This window comes from Festucalex cinctus, chromosome 10 (genome assembly GCF_051991245.1).
Source record: "Festucalex cinctus isolate MCC-2025b chromosome 10, RoL_Fcin_1.0, whole genome shotgun sequence".
Taxonomy (NCBI): Eukaryota; Metazoa; Chordata; class Actinopteri; order Syngnathiformes; family Syngnathidae; genus Festucalex; species Festucalex cinctus.
In genome coordinates, this window is record NC_135420.1 from 7,527,229 (window position 1) to 7,548,901 (window position 21,673).

The 21,673-nt window shown below is 40.8% G+C and overlaps 1 protein-coding gene across 1 annotated transcript in view; it reads left to right on the forward strand.

The window, feature by feature from the left end:
* The first annotated feature begins 7,830 nt into the window (after positions 1 to 7,830).
* The window catches only part of ddah1 (dimethylarginine dimethylaminohydrolase 1), an 83,654-nt gene continuing 69,811 nt past the window's right edge, over positions 7,831 to 21,673 (forward strand). Inside the window, exon 1 of the mRNA XM_077535025.1 lies at positions 7,831 to 8,323. Coding sequence (XP_077391151.1) covers positions 8,030 to 8,323 — 294 coding nt within the window. The 5' untranslated portion in view covers positions 7,831 to 8,029. The remainder of the gene's footprint in view (positions 8,324 to 21,673) is intronic.

Below are 21,673 nucleotides of genomic sequence, written 5' to 3' on the forward strand. Positions count from 1 at the left end.
CAGTCCATCTGTTTATCCATCTGTCAGTCAGTCAGTCTGTTTGTCGGTCCTTTGGCCAGTCTGTCAGTAACCGGGTTTACATGGAATCATGTATTCGGATTAGAATGAATCTGAATGACCAAACAGAATGAAAATGCTCCATATAAGAACCTCAAACGTAATGTAAAGGCTGAATCCAAATGGAATTTCAGGTGTGGAATGTTGTATTCCTTCTGTCAATCCGAACGAGCGTCATGTAAACAGTTCATCAGTTCAAAATGGCCAGGCTGCGTCCGGTATGTGCATGCTCTGTCTTGACGTAAATGCGTCGTGATGTCGTTCGTATCCGGCCATTAAGAAGCACTTGGAACTTGTTTTTTTATCGAAATGTTGCTTCAATAAAAGTGTTTAAACTATCAGAACTACTGTGCTTAATGATGAATGAGCTCCATCTTGATAAATCGCGTGATGTCCACGCATCCCACAGCTGTAATGGGGCTGACCGGATTAACTCATTCACTCCCAGCCATTTTCACAGAAGCAGTCCCGTTCGCTCCCGGCTATTTTACTGGATTTTGACTGATTTTGCAAGGCCCACAGAATATTGTGTTCTATTGCTATAAAAGCATGGAACCTATCAAAAGAAAGATTAAAGTCTCTTCTTTCATCAGAAAAAAAAGTATGTTTCTATCTGTTTCCGTTTTGCAGCAATTAGCATTAGAAGAGAGCTAAGTTTCATCAGTTTTCACAAATCTATTTAAAATTGTAAGTAATTGAGCTTTTTTTCTAGATGGCCCTGGTTGATATCATTTGCTCTGCTGCCACCTGCTGGCTGTTTGTGTAATAACTACCATTTCTGCAACCGTTCTTTGCAGTTGAGAGGCTGCATCAAAGCCTTCTGTATGCTCTAGCATTAAAAAAAAAAAAAAAAAAAAAAAAAAAAAGAACGTATAAATACGTCTTTTGGACACTTAGAACATAAAAAAACGTATTTATACGTTATTGGGAGCAAATTAGTTAACGGAGGTGAGCGTGTAAACGGCAGATCGAAATGGATCATGTCACATATGAACAGGTGAACACAGATCTTCATTCGTGATGATTTCAGTCCAAATAAGTAAAAAGTCTCCATGTAAACTCGACTAGTCAGTCCGTCGGTTTGTCCATCTGTCTGAGGGTCAGTCCATCCCTCTTTCAGTTGGTTGATCTGTCACTGTAATTTGGAAAGCTGTAGAACAACACTGTATCATACGGAGAAGTGTTTCTAATATTTTGGTTACATTCAGAAGTGCAACCATTAATGAATTAAACCACAACTAATTGTTCAACAATGAGAATTACACTTGATTAATCATTTAAAGACCTTGTTTAACTTAAAATTGTCCAAATCCTCAGAACTATTTTAAGATTTCCATGAAAGCACGTTATTTGTGTCAAGTCAACTTTATTTAAATAACACATCATGTAAAAAAAAACAACTCAAAGTGCTTTACACATTCAAAACAAAACAAAACAAAACACCCACTCCCTCCGTGTAAATAAACCATGTATCAATTTTCTGAAAAAAAAAAAAAAAAAAAAAATCCAAATTAGATGTTTTTGTATTTTATTATTATTATTATTATTGTAAACAACCGCTTTTACTTCAGAAAACAATAACCTGCAGCATTTTTGCCTAATTTCCGAAATGTTGCATACGGCCCAAACTTGAATGTTCAATACCCCCTTTTTTCCAGATTGATAGCAGTATGAGTATTCACATTCAGGTCTTAAATACTCACCAACACTGATCAGAAGCACCACTCGTAATTTTGATATGTAAAATTTAAATGATTTCAACGACATGTAACTTTGAGCAAAGAAACTTGTTTTTATTTTTGATAAAAGGTGGCACACTCACTAAGTCACTCTGCAATAAAGTCCAAAATACAACACAAACAATTCTCTCCGAGTTTAGGATTAATTTGCAATAAATGAACAAAAGTCTCTAGTATTTATTTAACATACATTTACGTGCAAAATAAAACAGGTTAACTGTTAAAGGGAAAGTCAACTCAAAAATTGTCATGAGCTGGAGGTTGGATCCCAAAGCGCAGACACAAATTAGGTTTTAACTATTTATTCACATCGAGAGGTATGGAACAAACTTGACTAGACGAGAAACAAAGAGAGTTGCACAGAGGGACAGAAAGCAATAAATCCGGCAAACACAAACACTTCTCAGACTGCTACTACAGACAGTGAATCGATCTGATTGGTTGTGGCTAAGTAAAGGATTAAAGATCGAGATCACATAGGTCCTGACATCACATAACATCACATAGCGTCTTTCCAGTTGAAACCAAATGATGGTTACATCAGTTAAAAACTGACACTTGACCTCACCATCATGAACCCAAACTTAACAGGTCATGAACTCAAACTTAACACTGGCGTGACCCCAGAAATGAGTCAAGACCCAATCATTACCCTTGCATGACTCGAGTCATGACAAAAATGTTCTTTACAATATTATGTTCTATGCGTCCACACTAAACACTGTACTCAGATTAATGTGTTTTTGGAACATGAATTATGCAGGAAAATCCACCCGATTTGTTTCCATTTCAGAGGGGCGGCCATTTTGTCTCTTGCTGTCACCTGAGCTGGATAAAAACAGGTGGATTTTGCTGCATAACTCATATTCCACAAACACAATATTAATCAGAATGCCATGTCTAGACTAGTAGGGGGACATATAACATATTTTAAAGAAAATTTTGGGGTCACCTTCCCGAATTCTTCTCAAGGTTTATAAAGATGCAAAAATTAAAGCAAAGAACAAAGTATTAACCTTTCAGCTGCTTCCCTGTCTAGTTAGTTGTCATGTGAAGTTAAAAAGCTCTAGTAAAGTGACAGTTTCTTATTGGGGAACAGAAGCATCTCTGCAGTGGAGACCTGATTTCTTGTGTCATTGAGAATGTGAGAAACTCAACTTGAGTGCTGTTCACTCTCTCCGCTGTTGCCCGGTGCTACTAAGAGGTATTTTCTGGCTAACTTGGCCAGAGTGCAGCATTTTTTTTCTTTCTCTTCAGCCCAGTAGTGGACTGGATTGATCACGCACAGTAAAAGGAGTGTTACATAAAAAGCTGCTAACATGTTTGGTAAAATTGTCACGTACTGCGGCATCACAAATGTGACTCGAGGGGGAAATTCATGCAGTACTTTGGCTCTACAACATTTGGACTCCCCCGTGCTCCACAAATGAGAGCGGCAAGCTAATGAGTGCAATGTTTTCCGCGAGTGTGATTTGTACTGCCCTCAGATTGGTGCTCTTCAATGTCTGTTTTATGTGGAGTTTGCTGTAAAGTTAGCTGCTGGTGTTTCCTCTTTTCCCACATAGCTAGTGTTGTGCTCATTCTCATGTTTCACACGATAGTGTATTTTGCAAGTTGCTAGTAGACTATTAAACAAACTACTCATCATACCACCTCTTTTAAGTTTTGCAAAGTTTGGTTTGCCATCACTTCATACTAGAAAAGCAGCCATGTTCACATGTTTTTTTTTTGTCAGAACTGGAAGTAATGCACACAATTCGCTGAGGTGTCAAATCTACTGGCGAGGAGGACTTAAGCGACATCAGAATATTTTCTGCCTCAAGTTATCGGTCGCTGGTATCAGTAGCCTCCATGAGTATTTGATACCTTGAAATAAGGCCAAATACCACAATCGGTCCTCGCCCGTCACTACCAGAATCTGAATCATAATTAATTTATGTTCGTGACTTGATTTTTTGCACTGTCACTGTGAAATTATATCCAGTTTTTGAATAACATGATGGCATTTTTAAAAATCCAATTAATCGATTAATCAATTAATAATAATTGGCAGATTAATCGATTAATAAAATAATTAGTTAATGTAGCTCGAATTATCTTTCATTTATAAGGTTTGCAGTAACAGTTTTACACTACAACAAAATACAACTGCACAATAAATTTATCGATGAATCAATACCGCTCTGACTAAAGATCATTATGAAGGTGGAATATTGGATAAAGGTCTTTTGTATCGGCACTGGTGGCAAAAATATAGTATATAAATATATATCTGAAATGTACTTAATTAATTAGGTACAGTGCCCATTTTAATAAATTTGGCACATGCACAACACACACAATAATTCACTTAAATGAGGATATTGATGAGGAATATCTTGCTTTTCCGAATCTGCTGACTAGATATAGACTAATATGTTTTGTTTTGTTTTTTTTGTTTTTTTTAGGGCCGATACTGATGCAGATTATTAGTAGTCAAGGAGATCGATAACCAATATTTGAAGCCGGTATTAATTTTTAGTGAAAAGGGGAAAAAATATTGGTGTCAATTTTTTTTTATTTTTATTTTTATTCAAATGCCAATCTTGACTCTGTTGTAATGTCTTCAAGCATGTTTATTGATAAACAATTATTCAGACTTTTCAAAATGTATAAGTTTATCTTTTATCTTAGACAATCAACATCCTTTTAAATTTCTAACAAAATGTTAAATGGAAGTAAATACCATAGCTCTCTCTGCAGTTTTATACAGTAAATTTTCGACCCAAAATGTAAAAATAACTGAAATCTTAAACTTTCACATTTCTTTGTATTAATGTCAAACAAAAACAAAAGGTTCAGAAGGTTCCCAGGGTCAGCAGCATCTCTTACAACGTTAACAGAAAATTTAAATAAATAGCTACCTGAGGTTAAAATGGTTTTAGATTTACCTTAGATCATCCGTCAGATTTTTAAAAAGTCCGATATCGATATTTGTCAAATTTTCCAATATATCCACTGTTGACATCTTTGTTAATGCTACCTGGTTTGCATTCCTGCTGTGACTGTTTTTTTCCCAGTCCACAGTCCATATCTCAATCAATCAAGATCTCAGCCACAGTTGACTTTGCCACTCACAAAGTACATTTAATTCTCTCAATTTGCAGCAGTCTTAAAGTTGTATCGTCATCAGCAGCTTGATAAAAGTAGTAAGCCATCCATCCATCATTTTTCTGCACTGCTTATCCTTACTTATAGGGTGATGACTCACAAGTGAGCTGGAGCCTATCCTGGATGACTTTGTGCAAGAGGCCGGGTACCTCCTGAACCGGTCGCCAGCCAATTGCAGGAGTAAGCCTAAGCCTATTTTGACAGAGTACACAATTGTTTTCAAATGTAGGCGATATGTGACAGTTTGACACGTTAATTCAAAGTAAACGGTAGAGAAGCATTTGTTTAATTTTATGTTGACAAGTATATTGACATATTGACTTGATCTGCATACATCAGTTTTAAATTGGCATTACAGGAAGTCAAGCCGGGGTCAAAGATGCAAAATGCTGCTGCTCAAACCATGTATGCAGATTGAAGCTACGTTTTAAGGTTTCACTTAGTATGAATAATTTTCTTATATCACTCTTGGTTTTATTGGATTGTTATTATTTTTTTTATGTCACCCTGTATATGCACATGGGCACAACACAACCACAATAAAACAGTCATATCATCTGTTGTGATTTTTTTTTTTTTTTTTTTTTTTTTTAAGTCACTGAATCACAGGAACTGTAGATGGCAGGCTGTCGGGTTTCACGTGATGGTCGCTGGGCGTCACAGCGACCCGTCTCGAGGCTGGAGTGCGAAACCCAATGAGGCAGCTGTCATCTGCCCATCAAGAATTATGGTAGTTGTAAACCGGTCAGAAAAAGTGCTGCAACAGATGTAGCCACACAATGTGTGACCAACTCCGACAAAATGGAGACATTAGTTTTGAGTTAATAACACAGATCGCTTAGGCAAAAATGTCGATTTTGAGATTTGTCCAAAAATAACCTCATTGAGGTCTCTATTTTTATTTCCCTGCAGCACAAAAAGTTAAAATTGTAATATAAGTGTATGAAAATAAGTAATTATTAGAACAAGTCTAGCTTTAGCCAACACGTTTTTAGCTGACTTTAGCTAGTGCAACCCTAAGATGTTCTTCTTGTTTCCGGAGGCTGGGGAAAGGTGAGTTACAAATAGATTCAAGTTTCTGACATTTTCTGGTGTCTTCCCTGCTAAATGAACCAAACATTTTAGCATGTAAAACCAAAATACAATGTCAAATTTTACTCATTCACTCCCAGCCATTTTTACTGAAGCAACCCCCTTCGGCTGTTATTGGATTTTGACTGATTTTGCCAGGCACACAGAATATTTTGTTCTATTGCCATAAAAACATGGAACCTACCAACGAAAGATTAGAGTCTCTTCTTTCAACAGAGAAAAAAAGGATGTTTGTATGTGTTTCAGTTTTGTATCAATTAGCATTAGAATGTAGCTAAGTTTCATCAATATTCACATTCCCGGTGAAAAACACTGGCAAAAAGAGCTTGTTGCAACATGGCCCTGGCTGATCTCTTATACTCTGCTGCCATCTGCTGACTGTTTTTTTGTAATAACTACCATTGCTTTAAGCCACCTCTTCATGTCAGAAGCTGCATCAAAGCCTTTTTCTGTATGCTATTGAATAAAAAAAAAAAAAAAAAGAATAAAAAAAGTATAAATATGGTTTTTGGGAGCACAGGACACATATTTACACATTCTTGGGTTTGAATGAGTTAATAATTCTCAACTCAACTTTATTTATTAAGCACCTTAAAACAAGCGTTGCTGTATACAAAGTGCTGTACATGGAACAGAAATCGGTCATGGAGTAAAGAATAAGATAAGTAAAACAAGAACAAAACAAACATTGTAAGTATACAAGTGAATACAATTTACATCAATCAATTAATAACAAGCATTGGGTGATTGCTTCCTGTTTGATTTTAAGGGTGCACTGCATCACACTTGGCCTCAACTGCATCATACCTTTGCACCATTTACAATTAGAAAAGCATGTAGCCTACATCAAATGCTAGCACTACAGCAATACATGAAGACTGTGAGCGATGTTATAGTCAGAACTTCAGGCGAAAGACCCTTCCAGTGTGACGTCACGTTGAAGTGCGCCCCTAGCGGTGGGGGTCAGGGCGTCAATGCGAGTGAATTAGAAAACAATCAGTGTGAGCTAGAAAATAGGTCAAACAGTGGATAAATCAGCGACCAATGCTATGGTCAACTTGTGTGCGGCCAACAGATGCTCTAATGGGTCAAAGAGAGAGGAGACCATTCTTTCGTCTGCGATTCTAAACCCCGCGCAAGACAGTGAGGTGTAAAAGACTAGCACTGTGGCTAGCGTGAAACTACAACACAACTTTTTTTTTGTTGTAGCTAGCGGCTTCAAACGACTGGTTTTAATGATTCACAGTCATGTAATGTCCTACTTTGGACGTTTTTGTTTGTTTGTTTTTTTCGTGACAGTTGACATATTTCCCACCTTTTAACCAAAACGCTCGCCGAAAATCAAGCTCTCTATTTTCATTTGTTATGGGATGTTTGCCCTCCGGGAGGTGCTGCGGGAGCTAAGCAGTGACGTCAGCTGGAAGGGTCAATATGCTGTGTATATTGTAGTCAGACTAAGAACCATGTAGGCCACCCAAGAAACTTGGACAATGGAAAATGAATCTTTTATTTAGGAATGGGCGAATACCGATATACATTTCGCAAAGTTGTGATAGCAACTATTAAACGCAAAATCGCACTTGCCCCCAACTTTGTCCAACCACCGCAACTTTCTCGCAACAACCACATTTTAAAAATGAATGTTTCACTTCAGTTTAGGATTATTTCACCTGAAATGGCTCTGCGGACGGTCTACTAGAAATAGTAGCTTTAGCAGAACTCAAGAAGAAGAAAGCCCGTCATGTAAGGTGAACCCATGAGAAAGAAAGCTACACGTCACATCCTGTTTTAGACATGTTGATGACAGCAGAGAAACACGTGGGGCAGAGAAAACGTGAAATACTGCAATCCCAACATAGTGAAAAGGTGGGTACATAAGCAAGCCAGGCAGCATTGTGACAGCTGATGCTCACTGATTCGCGAGGGTGCTCCGCAGGTCTCATTGCCCCCCCCTCCCCTTTTAGTTAAGCACGTCAAGTGGCGGGGAAAACATGGCCGGTTTAATGGCAGGTTTTGGTTGTTACACCCACGCTGTCGTCCGGGGAATCCCGAGGTCTCTGGCCAAAGAAGCGCTCCGGACCAGCCAGGCTGAGGTGGATTCAACCAAGGCGCAAAGGGAGCAAAATGATTACGTCCACGTCCTGAGGACCACGCTCGGACTCGAGGTAGTGGAACTGCCCGCGGATGAGACGCTCCCGGACTGCGTGTTCGTGGAGGATGCCGCTGTGGTGTGCGGGGACACAGCGCTCATCACCAGACCGGGTGCAGAGAGCAGGAGGAGAGAGGTAGGCAAAGTGGCAACATATGCTTAGCATCATACATCAGCCACCTAAAAAATAAATAAATAAATCAAATAAATCATTGGACGTTAACGTGTTCCGCTGAGCATAATCACAAATAAAGAAGCGTATTATAGAATAAGTGGATACTGTCACCTGCTAAAATCATTTTTTATTGCATTCATAGTTAACTCCATAGCAACATAAGACACCTTGCCTTAGAATACTCTACTATAAGTACCACACTCTGCACAAACAAATGTTAGTGATTTAACAAAGGCAACGCCCATCTGAGACCCCAATGTAGGCTTTTTTTTTTTTTTTTTTAAATTATATTTAATACAAAATGTGTTGTACCAATTTTGGGGTGCTTTGGATGAATGATGTGTATGAGGCCAAATGACAACTGTTAATGATGATAATTATCTAAAATTCTTTTGTGTTAGTGTTATCTCACACTTTGTTTATGCTCTCACAAAGTGTGGGGGTGTGCGTGTGTGTGTTAGAGAGGAAAACAGTCAATGGGGAAACGGTTGGTTGGCTTCTGTGAAACAGCCTGTCATTTCAGATCAGTCACATTATTCGGCACAGTGGCTCTAAGGGGCCCTTGCTATCTTCTGCTGTTTTTATGGAAAAGCTTTGGCAATGCTGCCCTCAGCACAACATATTAGATTCACGTCTATTTTTGCTGCGCATGGTGCAAGCTGCACTTACATTCACATGGGCACAAACGCATGCAGTGAAATTATCTGGTCATCTGCCATGAATGAAAAAAGTAATGGAGTCTTGAGAGTATGAGATGAATAGTGTTTACAAAAACCTATCACTAAAATTAGCAAAAAGGTCAGTAAATGTTAAATATAAACACATTTGTAATTTCAGATTAAGGTAAAGAAGTGTATTCCTCTGTTCAGGTTACTTTTCATTAAGAATTTCTTTATGTTTTAAATTAAATTGTTTTCAAACATTGGGTGGTTGCTTCCTGTTGGTTTTTAAGTGTGCACTGCTCAAAACATGTCAATGTTTTACTACTCTTGCATCACACTTGGCCTCAACAGCATAATACTACCTTTGCACCATTTACAGTTATAAAAGCATGCACGTCAAAACTAATGCTAGCACTACAGAAATATATATCAGAACATCAGACTATCCAGTGTATATTATAGTCTGGGGGTCCCAGGCAAGACGAACCATGGAGGCCACTCAAAAAACTTGGACATTGGAAACTAAACATTTTATTTAGGGATTGGCGAGTACTGATTCCATGCCTTATTTCAAAGTATTGGCCCTCGTGGGTGCAGCCGATACCTCTTGTGGTCGTTTTACGATCAGGCACTAGAAATTAGAAGAATAGAAAATTACTATTGATTTCATGCAATTTTAAGGAAAATGTTATACTGTATTGGGATATATAGGTCTTTCTTTAAAAGTGTCTGCCATTGTTTTTTTGGGGAAATTTTATAAATCAGTACTAGTGGTATCTACTTGGTATTGGTTACTACTGAAGAGTTGCGTACTTGTATTGGTATCAGCCTGAAAAAAAGTGATATCGAACTACTTTTATTAAACATAAAGCAAGAAAAAAACTAGCTATAACTATCAGCATTAGGGAATCTGTACCTGGTCTTATTTCAAGGTACTCATGACAGAGTACATTATTGGTATCAGATGCCGTCTTATGGCTGTTTTACAATTACTTAACAACAATTTCAACATCTCAATAAATCGTCATGTGTTCTTGAGCATCAGTTCTCAAGCTGTTCACACGTCGACTCGTTGTCTGCTGAGGCATGGCACCCCACTCTTCCTCAGTTCACTGAGGTACACCAGCCTCCAAGAGCTGTTCCCTGATGATACCACCACGATGATTGTCGTTTGTGAATTTTGCCCATTAAGCTCCTTGTTAGAGAACAGTAACTTGTGCAAAAAGTACTGAAACATTTAACAGTTGGACATGTGCATCTACTTTGTGAGGAGTAAGCGGTTAAGAAAATGGATGGATGGATGCATGGATGGATGGACATGTGCATGTAGGTTCACAAAACATGACATAACCCGTGCTGATCGGCGATTGCTGGGTTACATTGATGTAAGCCTACAACACATGACGATAATCAATCCCACCTCACAGGTGAGCCACATCAAGATGCTGATTAGACACCATGATATTAGTGCACAGGTGTGCCTTAGAGTACAATAAAAGACCACTCTGAAAGGTGCAGTTTTGTATTTTTTTATTGAGTCTGCGGGACTCAGAAAACCAGTCAGTACTGACTGGAATTACTTTGTTGTGAAACATTACATTATTTCTTATCTATTATAGTTTTATATTGTTTTTTGATTTGCCAAGTAGTTTCATGCTTGTGACGTGATGACGTGACGATTCTGTTGATGTGCTGCATTGTCTTGTCATCCCTTTTCAGGGGACCATGAAAAATGGTATGTTTGTTCAATCATTGACATTGATTGCATCATCAAGGAAAGCAAAACATTTCCAACACTCAATATTAGTGAATAATTTATATACTGTGCATGTGTGCGTCTTCTTGTTTTTGTTACATGGTGGGTGTCAAGTTATTCTACTCAAGTGCAGTTCCTCCAACTTGAAAGAGAAACAAGCGTCCACTTGAAGACATCAACTGGGATTCACTCAATGACAAAAGTTTTTCTTTTCTTCCTTTTATTTCAATTTCAAGGTATTGACCATTAGTCGACCATTAGGTTGCCCATTAGGTGAAAAACCTTTCAAACAAGGAAACAATAGACACAGAATATTACAAGCACATTGAAACAATCTAGACTCATCAAAATACATCCTACATTAACATTTCCCATATTCAATACAAACCATTTTATATCAATACAATGACTCATTCAATAAACACATTAAGTTAATTTTTAAAAATCATTTACATTAGTTTTTAATACATAACTCAATCATGTTTTAAACTTATTTAATTGGAAATATATTTTTTCCTATTGTTTTTTTTCTATTTTTCCCCATTTTATCTTATAAACATACACTTAAATCAATGCTACCAACTAAGCCCTCATTCAACTCCTCCTTCAGAATCATCACAATAAACTCTTCACCACGTGTGACTGAAAGCAGGCTAGAAACCAAGCATATCAATTCAAACAGTTAAACAATTAGCCAGCAACCAACATCCTTATAGTAAAACTCGCACTCCTAAACACCGTGCCTCTCACCAAGTCAGTTCAACAGGCCTGGATACATTCAAACTCAAACAATTAATCACACCCAAACAATTAGCATCGCTAGACAAACACTAATATATTGCTCTTACCGGCTGCCTCTTCAATTTTTGTGGAAGCTTGCCCTGCACTCTGATCACAACACATCTGTCAGTGATACTCCAGAGTGTGTCATGGTGCTGCTAGGTAGTTGCTAACTACAAGGCTGACTTTCATGTGACACCAAGTGGTGCCACGCCTTAAATGCTCTGGACACAACAGGTGGCCTACTCCCATCAGTCTAAAAATCATCTACATTTGTTGACTAATTTTAGTTCCTACTTTCATATTTATTTTCCAACATTACAATATTAATATGCTTAACTTAATATTTACTTGTATAAACATTAATCACTCTATGAAATTAATTATTTTTTAAGACAACAGGTTTGGCTTCACACCTCCCACTCGGCCTTCCTAAGTGGAAGCTGAGAGAAGGGCGCCTGCTTTAAAGGTAAACTTTATAGTCTTCACACAATGTCCATGAAACAGTCAAGATGATGCCCCGATTTTGCTGTCCATCTGTTCTTCAACCGGTAGCAGGACGACAAGTCGCCTGACGTCCCTGTGGAGGATAGTAGGTTGGATCGTCTCCTTCTGTCTATCAGAGGCAAGTTGATTGATCTTTGCTTTCCGAGCTCTTCCCACAGACACATTGTAGCTTGGAAAGAGCCTGATGTTAACGTCCCTCACAATGCCTTTGGTGTCTGGATTGGTGCTGACAACTCTTCCAAGCTTGAAATTACCTCTGAGCGCATTCTGGTCACTTCGCCATACTATGTCTCCAACAGTGACGTTCCTCTCTGCCGTATGCCATTTGCTCCTTACAAACAGGTTGGGACCAGCCAGTTGACTCCAGAGACTCCAGAATTTGTTCACTTCCGCTTGCATTGCTCTCAGCCTTTTATATGGGTAGCTGGAAAAATCAAATGTCTTAATGTCTCCGCTTGGAGATGATCGACCAAGCAGGAGCGTATTTGGCGACACATATTGAATGCAGCCCTCTCTGCTCTGCGCCCTGGCATCAATTGGTGGACGGTCGTTTGCTAGGCTGGCTGCTATTTGAAGGGTTGTTTGGAATTCGCTGTAAGACAGCCCAGACTCTTTTCCAATGCCTTGTAGTGCTCTCTTTACAACACGGACTGCAGCTTCTGCAGCACCATTTCTGTGCGGCGAATCAGCTGGATGAACTTTCCACATCCACTCCGTTCCATTTCTGGCTGCCATTTCCTCCAGGTCTGTTTTATATATTTAGTATCTGTACAGTTCTTCGAGGACTGGCTTTGCTCCAATGAAATTTGTACCAGGGTCTGACCAAATCTTACGGGGATGCCCCCTTATCGCCGTAAACCTTTGGTAGGCCATTAGAAACCCTTCCGTGGATAGGGTCTTCACCAGTTCCGTGTGGATGGCTCTACTGGCCATACAGCAGAAGACAACCCCCCAGACCTTCAGTGTGACTCTTTTCTTGATGTCATCCTTCACTTGGTAGGGGCCAAAAAGGTCAACTGTAGTAAATTCAAAGGGTGCAGCGGGTGTAGTTCTTTCTGGTGGCAAGTCACCCATTACTTGCTGGCATTTTCTTGCTCTTGCCTTTTTGCAGGTCATGCAGCCATCAGCCACTTTTTGGGCAATCCTTCTGCCTCTTATGACCCATGCCCACTTCCTCATTTTGAGCAAGGTTCCAGCCACTCCATCATGGCTCAAATTGTGGGCCTCCCGAGCTATCAGAGTTGACACCCACGTGTCATATGGCAGGATGGGGACTCCAACTTGATGTTCTTTGAAAGCTTGCACTCGGCCACCACACAGTAGAAGCCCAGACTCTTTGTCTCTGTAGACTACAAGCCTGTCAGTGGTAGTACTTGGGAAGGTTGCGCCTTTCTGCGCTGCAAGAAAAATGTCTCTTAGGGCGTCTTCTCGTTCTCTTACAGAGATGACTCCTTGTGACAATACGGCCTCCCACTTTGGACTGTTCATGCCTTGACTTCTTTGCCCAAGGAACTTTTTTGCTGCCCTCCAAATCCAAGCAACAGTTTTAACAAGTCGATTCATTTCACTAAACCGCTCAATGTCCACAAGAGTTTGGATGGCTGCAGGTGGTCTTTTTTCCTTCGTGTAGACCTGGCTTGAACTCTGGTCTCCTTTTTGCTTCAATTCTTTGGTCTTTGTCAAAGCAGCAACAAATGCCTTCTTCTGTAACTTGTTGACACTTTCTTTGGCAGTAGCTACTAGCTCTTTAGCTGATTTGATCGGCCACTCTTCAACTGGTAGACTCAGAAACTTGGACCCATTCTGCCACTCTGAGTCTTCATCCAAGTCTTGAGGGTTCCCACCTCTTGTGATTATATCGGCTATGTTTTGTGAGCCCGGGATCCACCACCAGTCTTGAATTTGCGTGTTATTTTGAATTTCTCCGATCCTATTTGCAAAAAATGTCAAGTCCCCAAGGACTGTTTGGCTATCGATCAAATGGTACCACCTCCCAGCCTGGATTTGGCTGTGATGCTCAAAATACTTCTTTAGCCGTGACGCAAACACTGCTCCACACATTTCCGCTTTGACGGCATCGCCTTTGCAGTCCAGGGGAGTTAATTTGGCCTTTGACTCCACGAGCCTGATGATCGGGCCTTGATCCGAGTTCCATCTGAGGTACATCACTGCTCCATAGGCATGCTCGCTTCCGTCGGAAAATGTGATTGCCAAAGGTTTTCCAGCGAAGCATGGGGGAGTTAAAGCTCTAGTGAACTTGACCTTGCCAAGTTGGACGTACTCCTCCAAAAGCTGAATTGCATCCCCTCTTAAGCTATGCGAGAGAGCTGTGTCCCATGAGTCCTTGATTGGGCAACTTCCCTGCTTTGCCTCTTGGAATGCTCGTCTCACCAGTATAGCTCCTTTTTGCTTCATAGGAGTAACCAGCCCGACTGGGTCATACAGCCCTGACACTTGACTCAGTAGTTCTCGCCGTGTCAGCGGGTTTGGTGTTTGGTCTCTTACTTGATCGTAGTGGAGGTCTTGGCCAAGTCTCATCTTTTTCTTTCTCTTTGAGAAGTTGACTCCGACCATGACATGAAGCTTGTCTTCCTCCACCAGATACCCTAGACCAAGTGCTTTATTGTCCTCATCACGCATTTGATTTGGCAGGACTACAGATTTTACCGAGGTCTCCTTCAGCTTGGTGTTACCTCCGTTCCTCCCACTTTGCCCAGAATAAATCCAGGGCTTGAGCTCGAACCCTCCAGCCTTGAGGATTTTCTCCACATTTTCAGTGATGATCTTCAGCTGATTGAGGTTGTTGTGGGATGTAAGTATGTCATCAACGTAGCTGTCCTGCTGGAGAACCTGCCGTTCCTCTTTGAGGTGGATGAACGGAGGAAAAGCAGCAGTTTCGCGCATTGCAAGCTGTGCAATGCACCCTGCTGGTTTATCGCCAATATTCACCCTTGTGATAGCATACTCCTCCAGTGCCGCATCTGCTGAATCTCGCCACAGAAATCGATGAAGATGCACTTCCTCGTCCTCTAGCCACACAGAGTTATACATCTTCTTTATGTCCCCCAAAGCAGCATACACTCCACCCCGAAATCTGAGGAGGACTGCACGGATCTGATTGAGGACATCCGGACCTTTCATCAGCATGTCATTCAGACTCACTCCTCCAAACTTTTGACTGCTGTTCCACACAAGTCTCACTGGGGTAGTGACTGAGTGTGGGTTAGGAGCTATGAGGTGGCTCACGTACCAGACTGGCCCAGTCCAACTGAGAATTGTGTCCTGGGACAACTTTGCTGCAGCCCTCCTTTCCACCATATCATGGACTTGAGCAGCGTAAGCCATCTTCCACTCGGGTTCTTTGGTTAACTGCTTCTCAGTCCTGAGGAACGTAGACTCAACTGTCCTTTTGTTGTTGGGCAGGGAAGCAGGATCTCCTAACCAAGGGTATCTGGCGTGCCAATGCGGTTCCTTGCTGTGGTTGTCACTTGTGACATAGGTGAGTCCTTCCTTGACCACTTCAAGCTCCCTTTCTTCGGCAAGGGTCATCGCTTTGCCTCCTGGCTGGCAGTTTCCACAACGACAGCCCCCACATTTTGGTTCGCATGCCGCGCCAATACTGTCCCACTTCCACCACTCTAGGAAGTCATGGCTTGCAATCAAGGTGTTTGACTCTTGGGACTCAGTGGTGGCGACGTCTTGGTCCGGTAGCTCTTGCAGCTCTCTAACACAGCCAGTGACCTCCTCGTACCTGACAGCTGCTGCTCTCATTGACCTTGCAAAATGGGTCTTTGTCATGTGGGCTGTAACAGTCACGTCCTCAAAAAGGTCAGGATGTGACCCAGCAACTGTCCTCCCGAGTGGTCCATCCCAAAGCACGAGATCGCCGATGGTCCTAACTCTTTGAGGTGCCAGCCGACCTTCTCTGTGGCTTATGAGTAAGTTTATTTCCCTTGGCCTGACAAGTTCATCGAGTGGTATATCCGGGAAAAATTTCTGCAACTGCTTTGGCGTCACGTCTTGGTGGACATCTGCAATGTGGTCTAGTCCATAACAAGTCATCTGATGTGATCTCAGGCCACCCTTCGGGGTCTTTACTCTAATCCTCAAAAGGTACCGTTTTGTTTCCACATAAACTCTCATCCCTCAAACACCATGGACAACAAGACTTATGTCTTCACTTCTGAGGTTCAACCTGCTTGCGGCTTTATGGGTGATGTAATTGGTATCTGAGGCCAAATCGATCAATGTCCCAATTTTTTGCCCGGCATTGGCTGTGACCTTCAGAAGCATCATGATAACTGGCAGCTCTTGCAGTCCACTTTCCACCAGAAGGCTTGGTTGCTCCTTCACAGTACTGAGAGCTCTTGAGGTTGTGTTTGAAAACACATCTCGGCATTGCTTCGCCAACTCTGGTGGGAGTTTGGTGAAAAATTCCTCCTGCTCCTCTGTGTATTTTCTTCTGCTTTTCCCCTCTTCAGAACTGAATTTGCTCTTCTTCTGACTTATATTGCTTCTCTTTTTTTCGGCACTGGGGCACAGACAGTAGTGATGATCAGATGTATGCTCATCTTTGCAGTCTTGACTTTTACACAAAAAGGATGGATTGCAGTATGAACCATCATCATGAATCTCAAGGCACCTCCTGCATGCACCAAGTTTTCCAACTGCAGCTTTCTTCTCTGTCAGTTTAAGTCCTTTAAACTGCTTGCAGAAGTACAGCTTCCTCCTGTGTTTTCCATCGCCACAGACCACACAACCTATGTGCCCAGTCTCCAACTTTGTGGACTTGGTTCTGGCTTGTCTAGGGTCAGTCCGGGTCTCTCTTCTACTTGGTTCCTCTTCCCTCAGTTGCTCGAGCTGCTCATAAATGTTTTCTTGCTCTTTAAGGAAAGTTAAGAGACTGTCGAACCGGTTGCTTGCTCCCACAGTGTTCCTCCTGTCAGCAACATAGAAAAGCCATTCCTTTTTAAGGTTTTCTGGGAGTTTGCTTTCAATCGACTTTGTTACTAGAGGATTTCTTATAGCCCCTGTGTCCCCGAGGTCACTCAAATCTTGCAGTGCCTTCTCCACGGCTTGAATCAATTCCACTATCTTGCGTGGCTGGTGACTTTTGACAGCTGGCATCCTTTGTAACTCGTCCACTATTTCAATAGCAATTGTAGTTGGGTTGCCATAACGATTCTCAAGGACACGGAATATGTCATTTGCAGTATTGTAGGTGGTAAGGCGAAGGTCTCTTGTGATTCTGTCATCCACACTGTCCAACAATTGAACTTTTCTCACTTCTTGCGAACCAGTCGGCTCACCTTGCCTTTGGAGTGCTTCCCAGTCCTTCTTCCATCTGTAAAATTCACGTTTGATGCCAGTAAACTTAGGAAGAGATGTCGGTCTCAGTTTAATGGCTGGTATGGGATAACCTGGAGTCATGGATGTCCGCACTCTGTCAGTGTCCTCCTTTATCCTTGCCTGTATGAAGTCAACCTTCCGAGATATCAGCTTGGGGAGGAGTAATTCCAACTCCTTAAGGTGATCTTGCAGTTTCCCCTGTTCTCCTGGTGGGATCCATCTTTTCCACCGGCCATGCACCTCTTTTGCAGTCTTCACCAGTCCTTGCAGGTGGTTCAGCATAAAGTCATATGCCTCTTGGTTACCATCAGGCCGTATTGTAGAAGCATGTTCGCACACAATTTGGGCTGCTTGCAGTGCTGTGGACACCTCAGCATTTCCAAATTTGATCCAAAGAGTCTCCTGAATCAGACCTTTGGCCTCATTTTCTTTTAACTCACACTCCTTTGCAGCTTTTGCCAGGTTGTATTTTTGCTGTTCTGTCAACACAGCTTCTTCATCTGCGTCCAGCTCCTCCTCTAGCTCTGCAATGAAGCCAGCTTCCAGGTCGTCATTTGCTTCCATGACTTTCTCCGCTTCTATTGTGAGTTTATTGAAACAGTTTCTCAGCTCCTCTTCAGACATGTCCTTGTAAGTCCTAATAATATTGCTGACTAAACGAGTGAACAATCTCTTTGCTGTGGTCCGCTCCATTTTGAGTTGCTCCACTGATTTCTCAACAATTTGGTGAGCCATTTTCCTTCCAAACTGTGTCCCGTTCACAGTTGAAAAGGTAGTCCTATTTCCAGATTGTCCAACTTTTCACTGTTGGTCCTCCGGTTTTTCACTGTCAAGTTATTCTACTCAAGTGCAGTTCCTCCAACTTGAAAGAGAAACAAGCGTCCACTTGAAGACTCCAACTGGGATTCACTCAATGACAAAAGTTTTTCTTTTCTTCCTTTTATTTCAATTTCAAGGTATTGACCATTAGTCGACCATTAGGTTGCCCATTAGGTGAAAAACCTTTCAAACAAGGAAACAATAGACACAGAATATTACAAGCACATTGAAACAATCTAGACTCATCAAAAATACATCCTACATTAACATTTCCCATATTCAATACAAACCATTTTATATCAATACAATGACTCATTCAATAAACACATTAAGTTAATTTTTAAAAATCATTTACATTAGTTTTTAATACATAACTCAATCATGTTTTAAACTTATTTAATTGCAAATATTTTTTTTCCTATTGTTTTTTTTCTATTTTTCCCCATTTTATCTTATAAACATACACTTAAATCAATGCTACCAACTAAGCCCTCATTCAACTCCTCCTTCAGAATCATCACAATAAACTCTTCACCACGTGTGACTGAAAGCAGGCTAGAAACCGAGCATATCAATTCAAACAGTTAAACAATTAGCCAGCAACCAACATCCTTATAGTAAAACTCGCACTCCTAAACACCGTGCCTCTCACCAAGTCAGTTCAACAGGCCTGGATACATTCAAACTCAAACAATTAATCACACCCAAACAATTAGCATCGCTAGACAAACACTAATATATTGCTCTTACCGGCTGCCTCTTCAATTTTTGTGGAAGCTTGCCCTGCACTCTGATCACAACACATCTGTCAGTGATACTCCAGAGTGTGTCATGGTGCTGCTAGGTAGTTGCTAACTACAAGGCTGACTTTCATGTGACACCAAGTGGTGCCACGCCTTAAATGCTCTGGACACAACAGGTGGCCTACTCCCATCAGTCTAAAAATCATCTACATTTGTTGACTAATTTTAGTTCCTACTTTCATATTTATTTTCCAACATTACAATATTAATATGCTTAACTTAATATTTACTTGTATAAACATTAATCACTCTATGAAATTAATTATTTTTTAAGACAACAGGTTTGGCTTCACAGTGGGGCCAATTTTTCGGGATTTCACAGAGTTGTGGGACCCAGCCGTGGCCCCACAAGTTTAGACCTCTTTTTGAGGGTCAAGACTTTAGTTTTGAGTTTTTAGAGTTTAGGTTTCAATTGGGTTATGGTTGAGGTTAGGGTAAGGAATGGGGGTTTATGTGTGCCCTGTGATTGGCTGGCGACCAGTTCAGGGTGTACCCCGCCTCCTGCCCGAAGCCAGCTGGGATAGGCTCCAGCACCCCCTGCGACTCTTGTGAGGAGTGTATATATATATATATATATATATGTGTGTGTGTGTGTGTGTGTGTGTGTGTACTGATAGTATTAATTATTGAAAATTATGAATTTGACCAAATTCTGACGTGAGGTTTATTAGCCCAACGCCAGTGATATACAGGGCCAGTGCTGGTTCTGTCAGGACCACCACAATTTGGTTTAATGTAGAACCCTGCTAATGAACGTATTTGCAACTACGTTCAAATGTATTTTGTACTTGCAAATGTGTTGTAACGAGTTTGCAAAAAATTGTACCCCACATTGGCAATTCCACACTTCTGAATTACTGTATGTGTCATTAGCTGATTTCATTAAATGTTGTTAGCTAATGGGCAGTAAATGTTTCTGATAGAATCTGGACAAAATGGCATCACGACTTTTTCACGGAACATATACACTTTCCCACTTATTGTTATAATTATTTTCCTCACCCTCTTTTTTTTGTGTACCCCGAGTGAAAATGTTGCTTCATTTTGCTGTACAAGCCTGTTGGTAGGGGGCCTTATGTGGGTAAGTTCCCACAGTGACATGATGTTGCAGTGCTTTATGGGCCAATAATTGACATCCCTTGAGTCCCCTTTCAGCTGTGGACCCTATAGGCAATTGTCTGGGTTGCCTGGGTTTCCTCAACGTTATCTGGTTGGGACCTAAACATTACTGCCAATTTGGGGATACAGTTGACATTGTGCACTGTCAACGGCCAACATTGATTATTCAATCAATAAATCACTCAATCAGCTTTATTTTCAGACTCAAAATCCAAGCCTAGACAAATAGGATACACAGTATTTTAAAAACAACTACAAAACAAAAACAATTTTTTTGCTGGTTGATTTCGATATAGCACATTATACTGAAAATCAAACAAAACTTCTGCATCGAATGAACAAAAATGGTTGCACATACACTAGTACACATTGGTACGACTTTCGGATAATACACTTCTCCCGGAAAAATGTAGCAAATTATTCAAAAAGGTGTCTAAGCATTTTATTTTGTGTACCACTGAGCATGAACAAAAGAAAGACAAGCAAATAATTGTCAGGTCAGTGGATTTCAAAACCAAAATCGTGGAATGAGGCCTTTAAAGAAAAGAAAACGGTTGCCAGAGTCAAACATTAATGAGGTTCACTGATGTTTTGATGTTGCGTTGGTACTTCTGCTACTGAAGCCTGTCTGTGTGCATGTACGTGGCATTGTGAAATCTGAAGACTACCAAATAATTTTTGGATACAATGTAAGGCCCTGTATCATAAAGTGAGTTCCCTGTCAAAAATCATGGTCTTACAGCAGGGCAATATGTGGCTTAGGACAACACACTGGAAAGTTTGTAGTGGCCAGGAATGAGTCCAGATCGTAATCCCATTGAACACCAGTGGCGAGCTCTCAAAACAAGAGTTGAGAAGAGCACCCTTCAAATATGAGACCTGCGCCACTTGACAAAAAGAAGAGTGGGGCAGATCTGCAGCACAGAAGTGGATCAGACATGTTTTCGTTACATGAAGTGATTGAGGTTTTACAAAGTTTATGCTGTGAAATGTTAAGAAGCCAAGTAAATACAAAAAATCTTTACAATAATTTGTTGCATGTGCCACTGGCCACACTACTATAATCAAGGCCATTTTGACACAGCTCACATTTTCTAAATGCTGAGCTGTGATTGGTTGTTACCTGAGCCCTGAGCAATTGTTATTTTGAGTTGTCAGCAAGTGACAAAATGGCTCCTCGCTGTGGTGGATAAATGCTGGTGAATTTTGCTGCTTAACTCATGTTCCACTAACGTAATTTAAAATTAGAATACCGTGTTTAGGCTGGTGGGGGTGTGTAAGACATATCAAGAAAATGTTTGTGTTGACTTCCTCTCTAACGTGAGGCTACCAATAATTTTGTCTGTTTTTGTAGTTCTTTGTGCTATGATTAGTTATGGCTTATTTTTCTCTGCTTACTTTGTCAGAGGTGGGCATTTTGTCACTATTGATGGAAGATCCGTCAATGACAGACGCCCATTTTGTTAACGACTGACGTAAAACCTTGAAAAATTGATGAACTAAGCATTGACAAAAG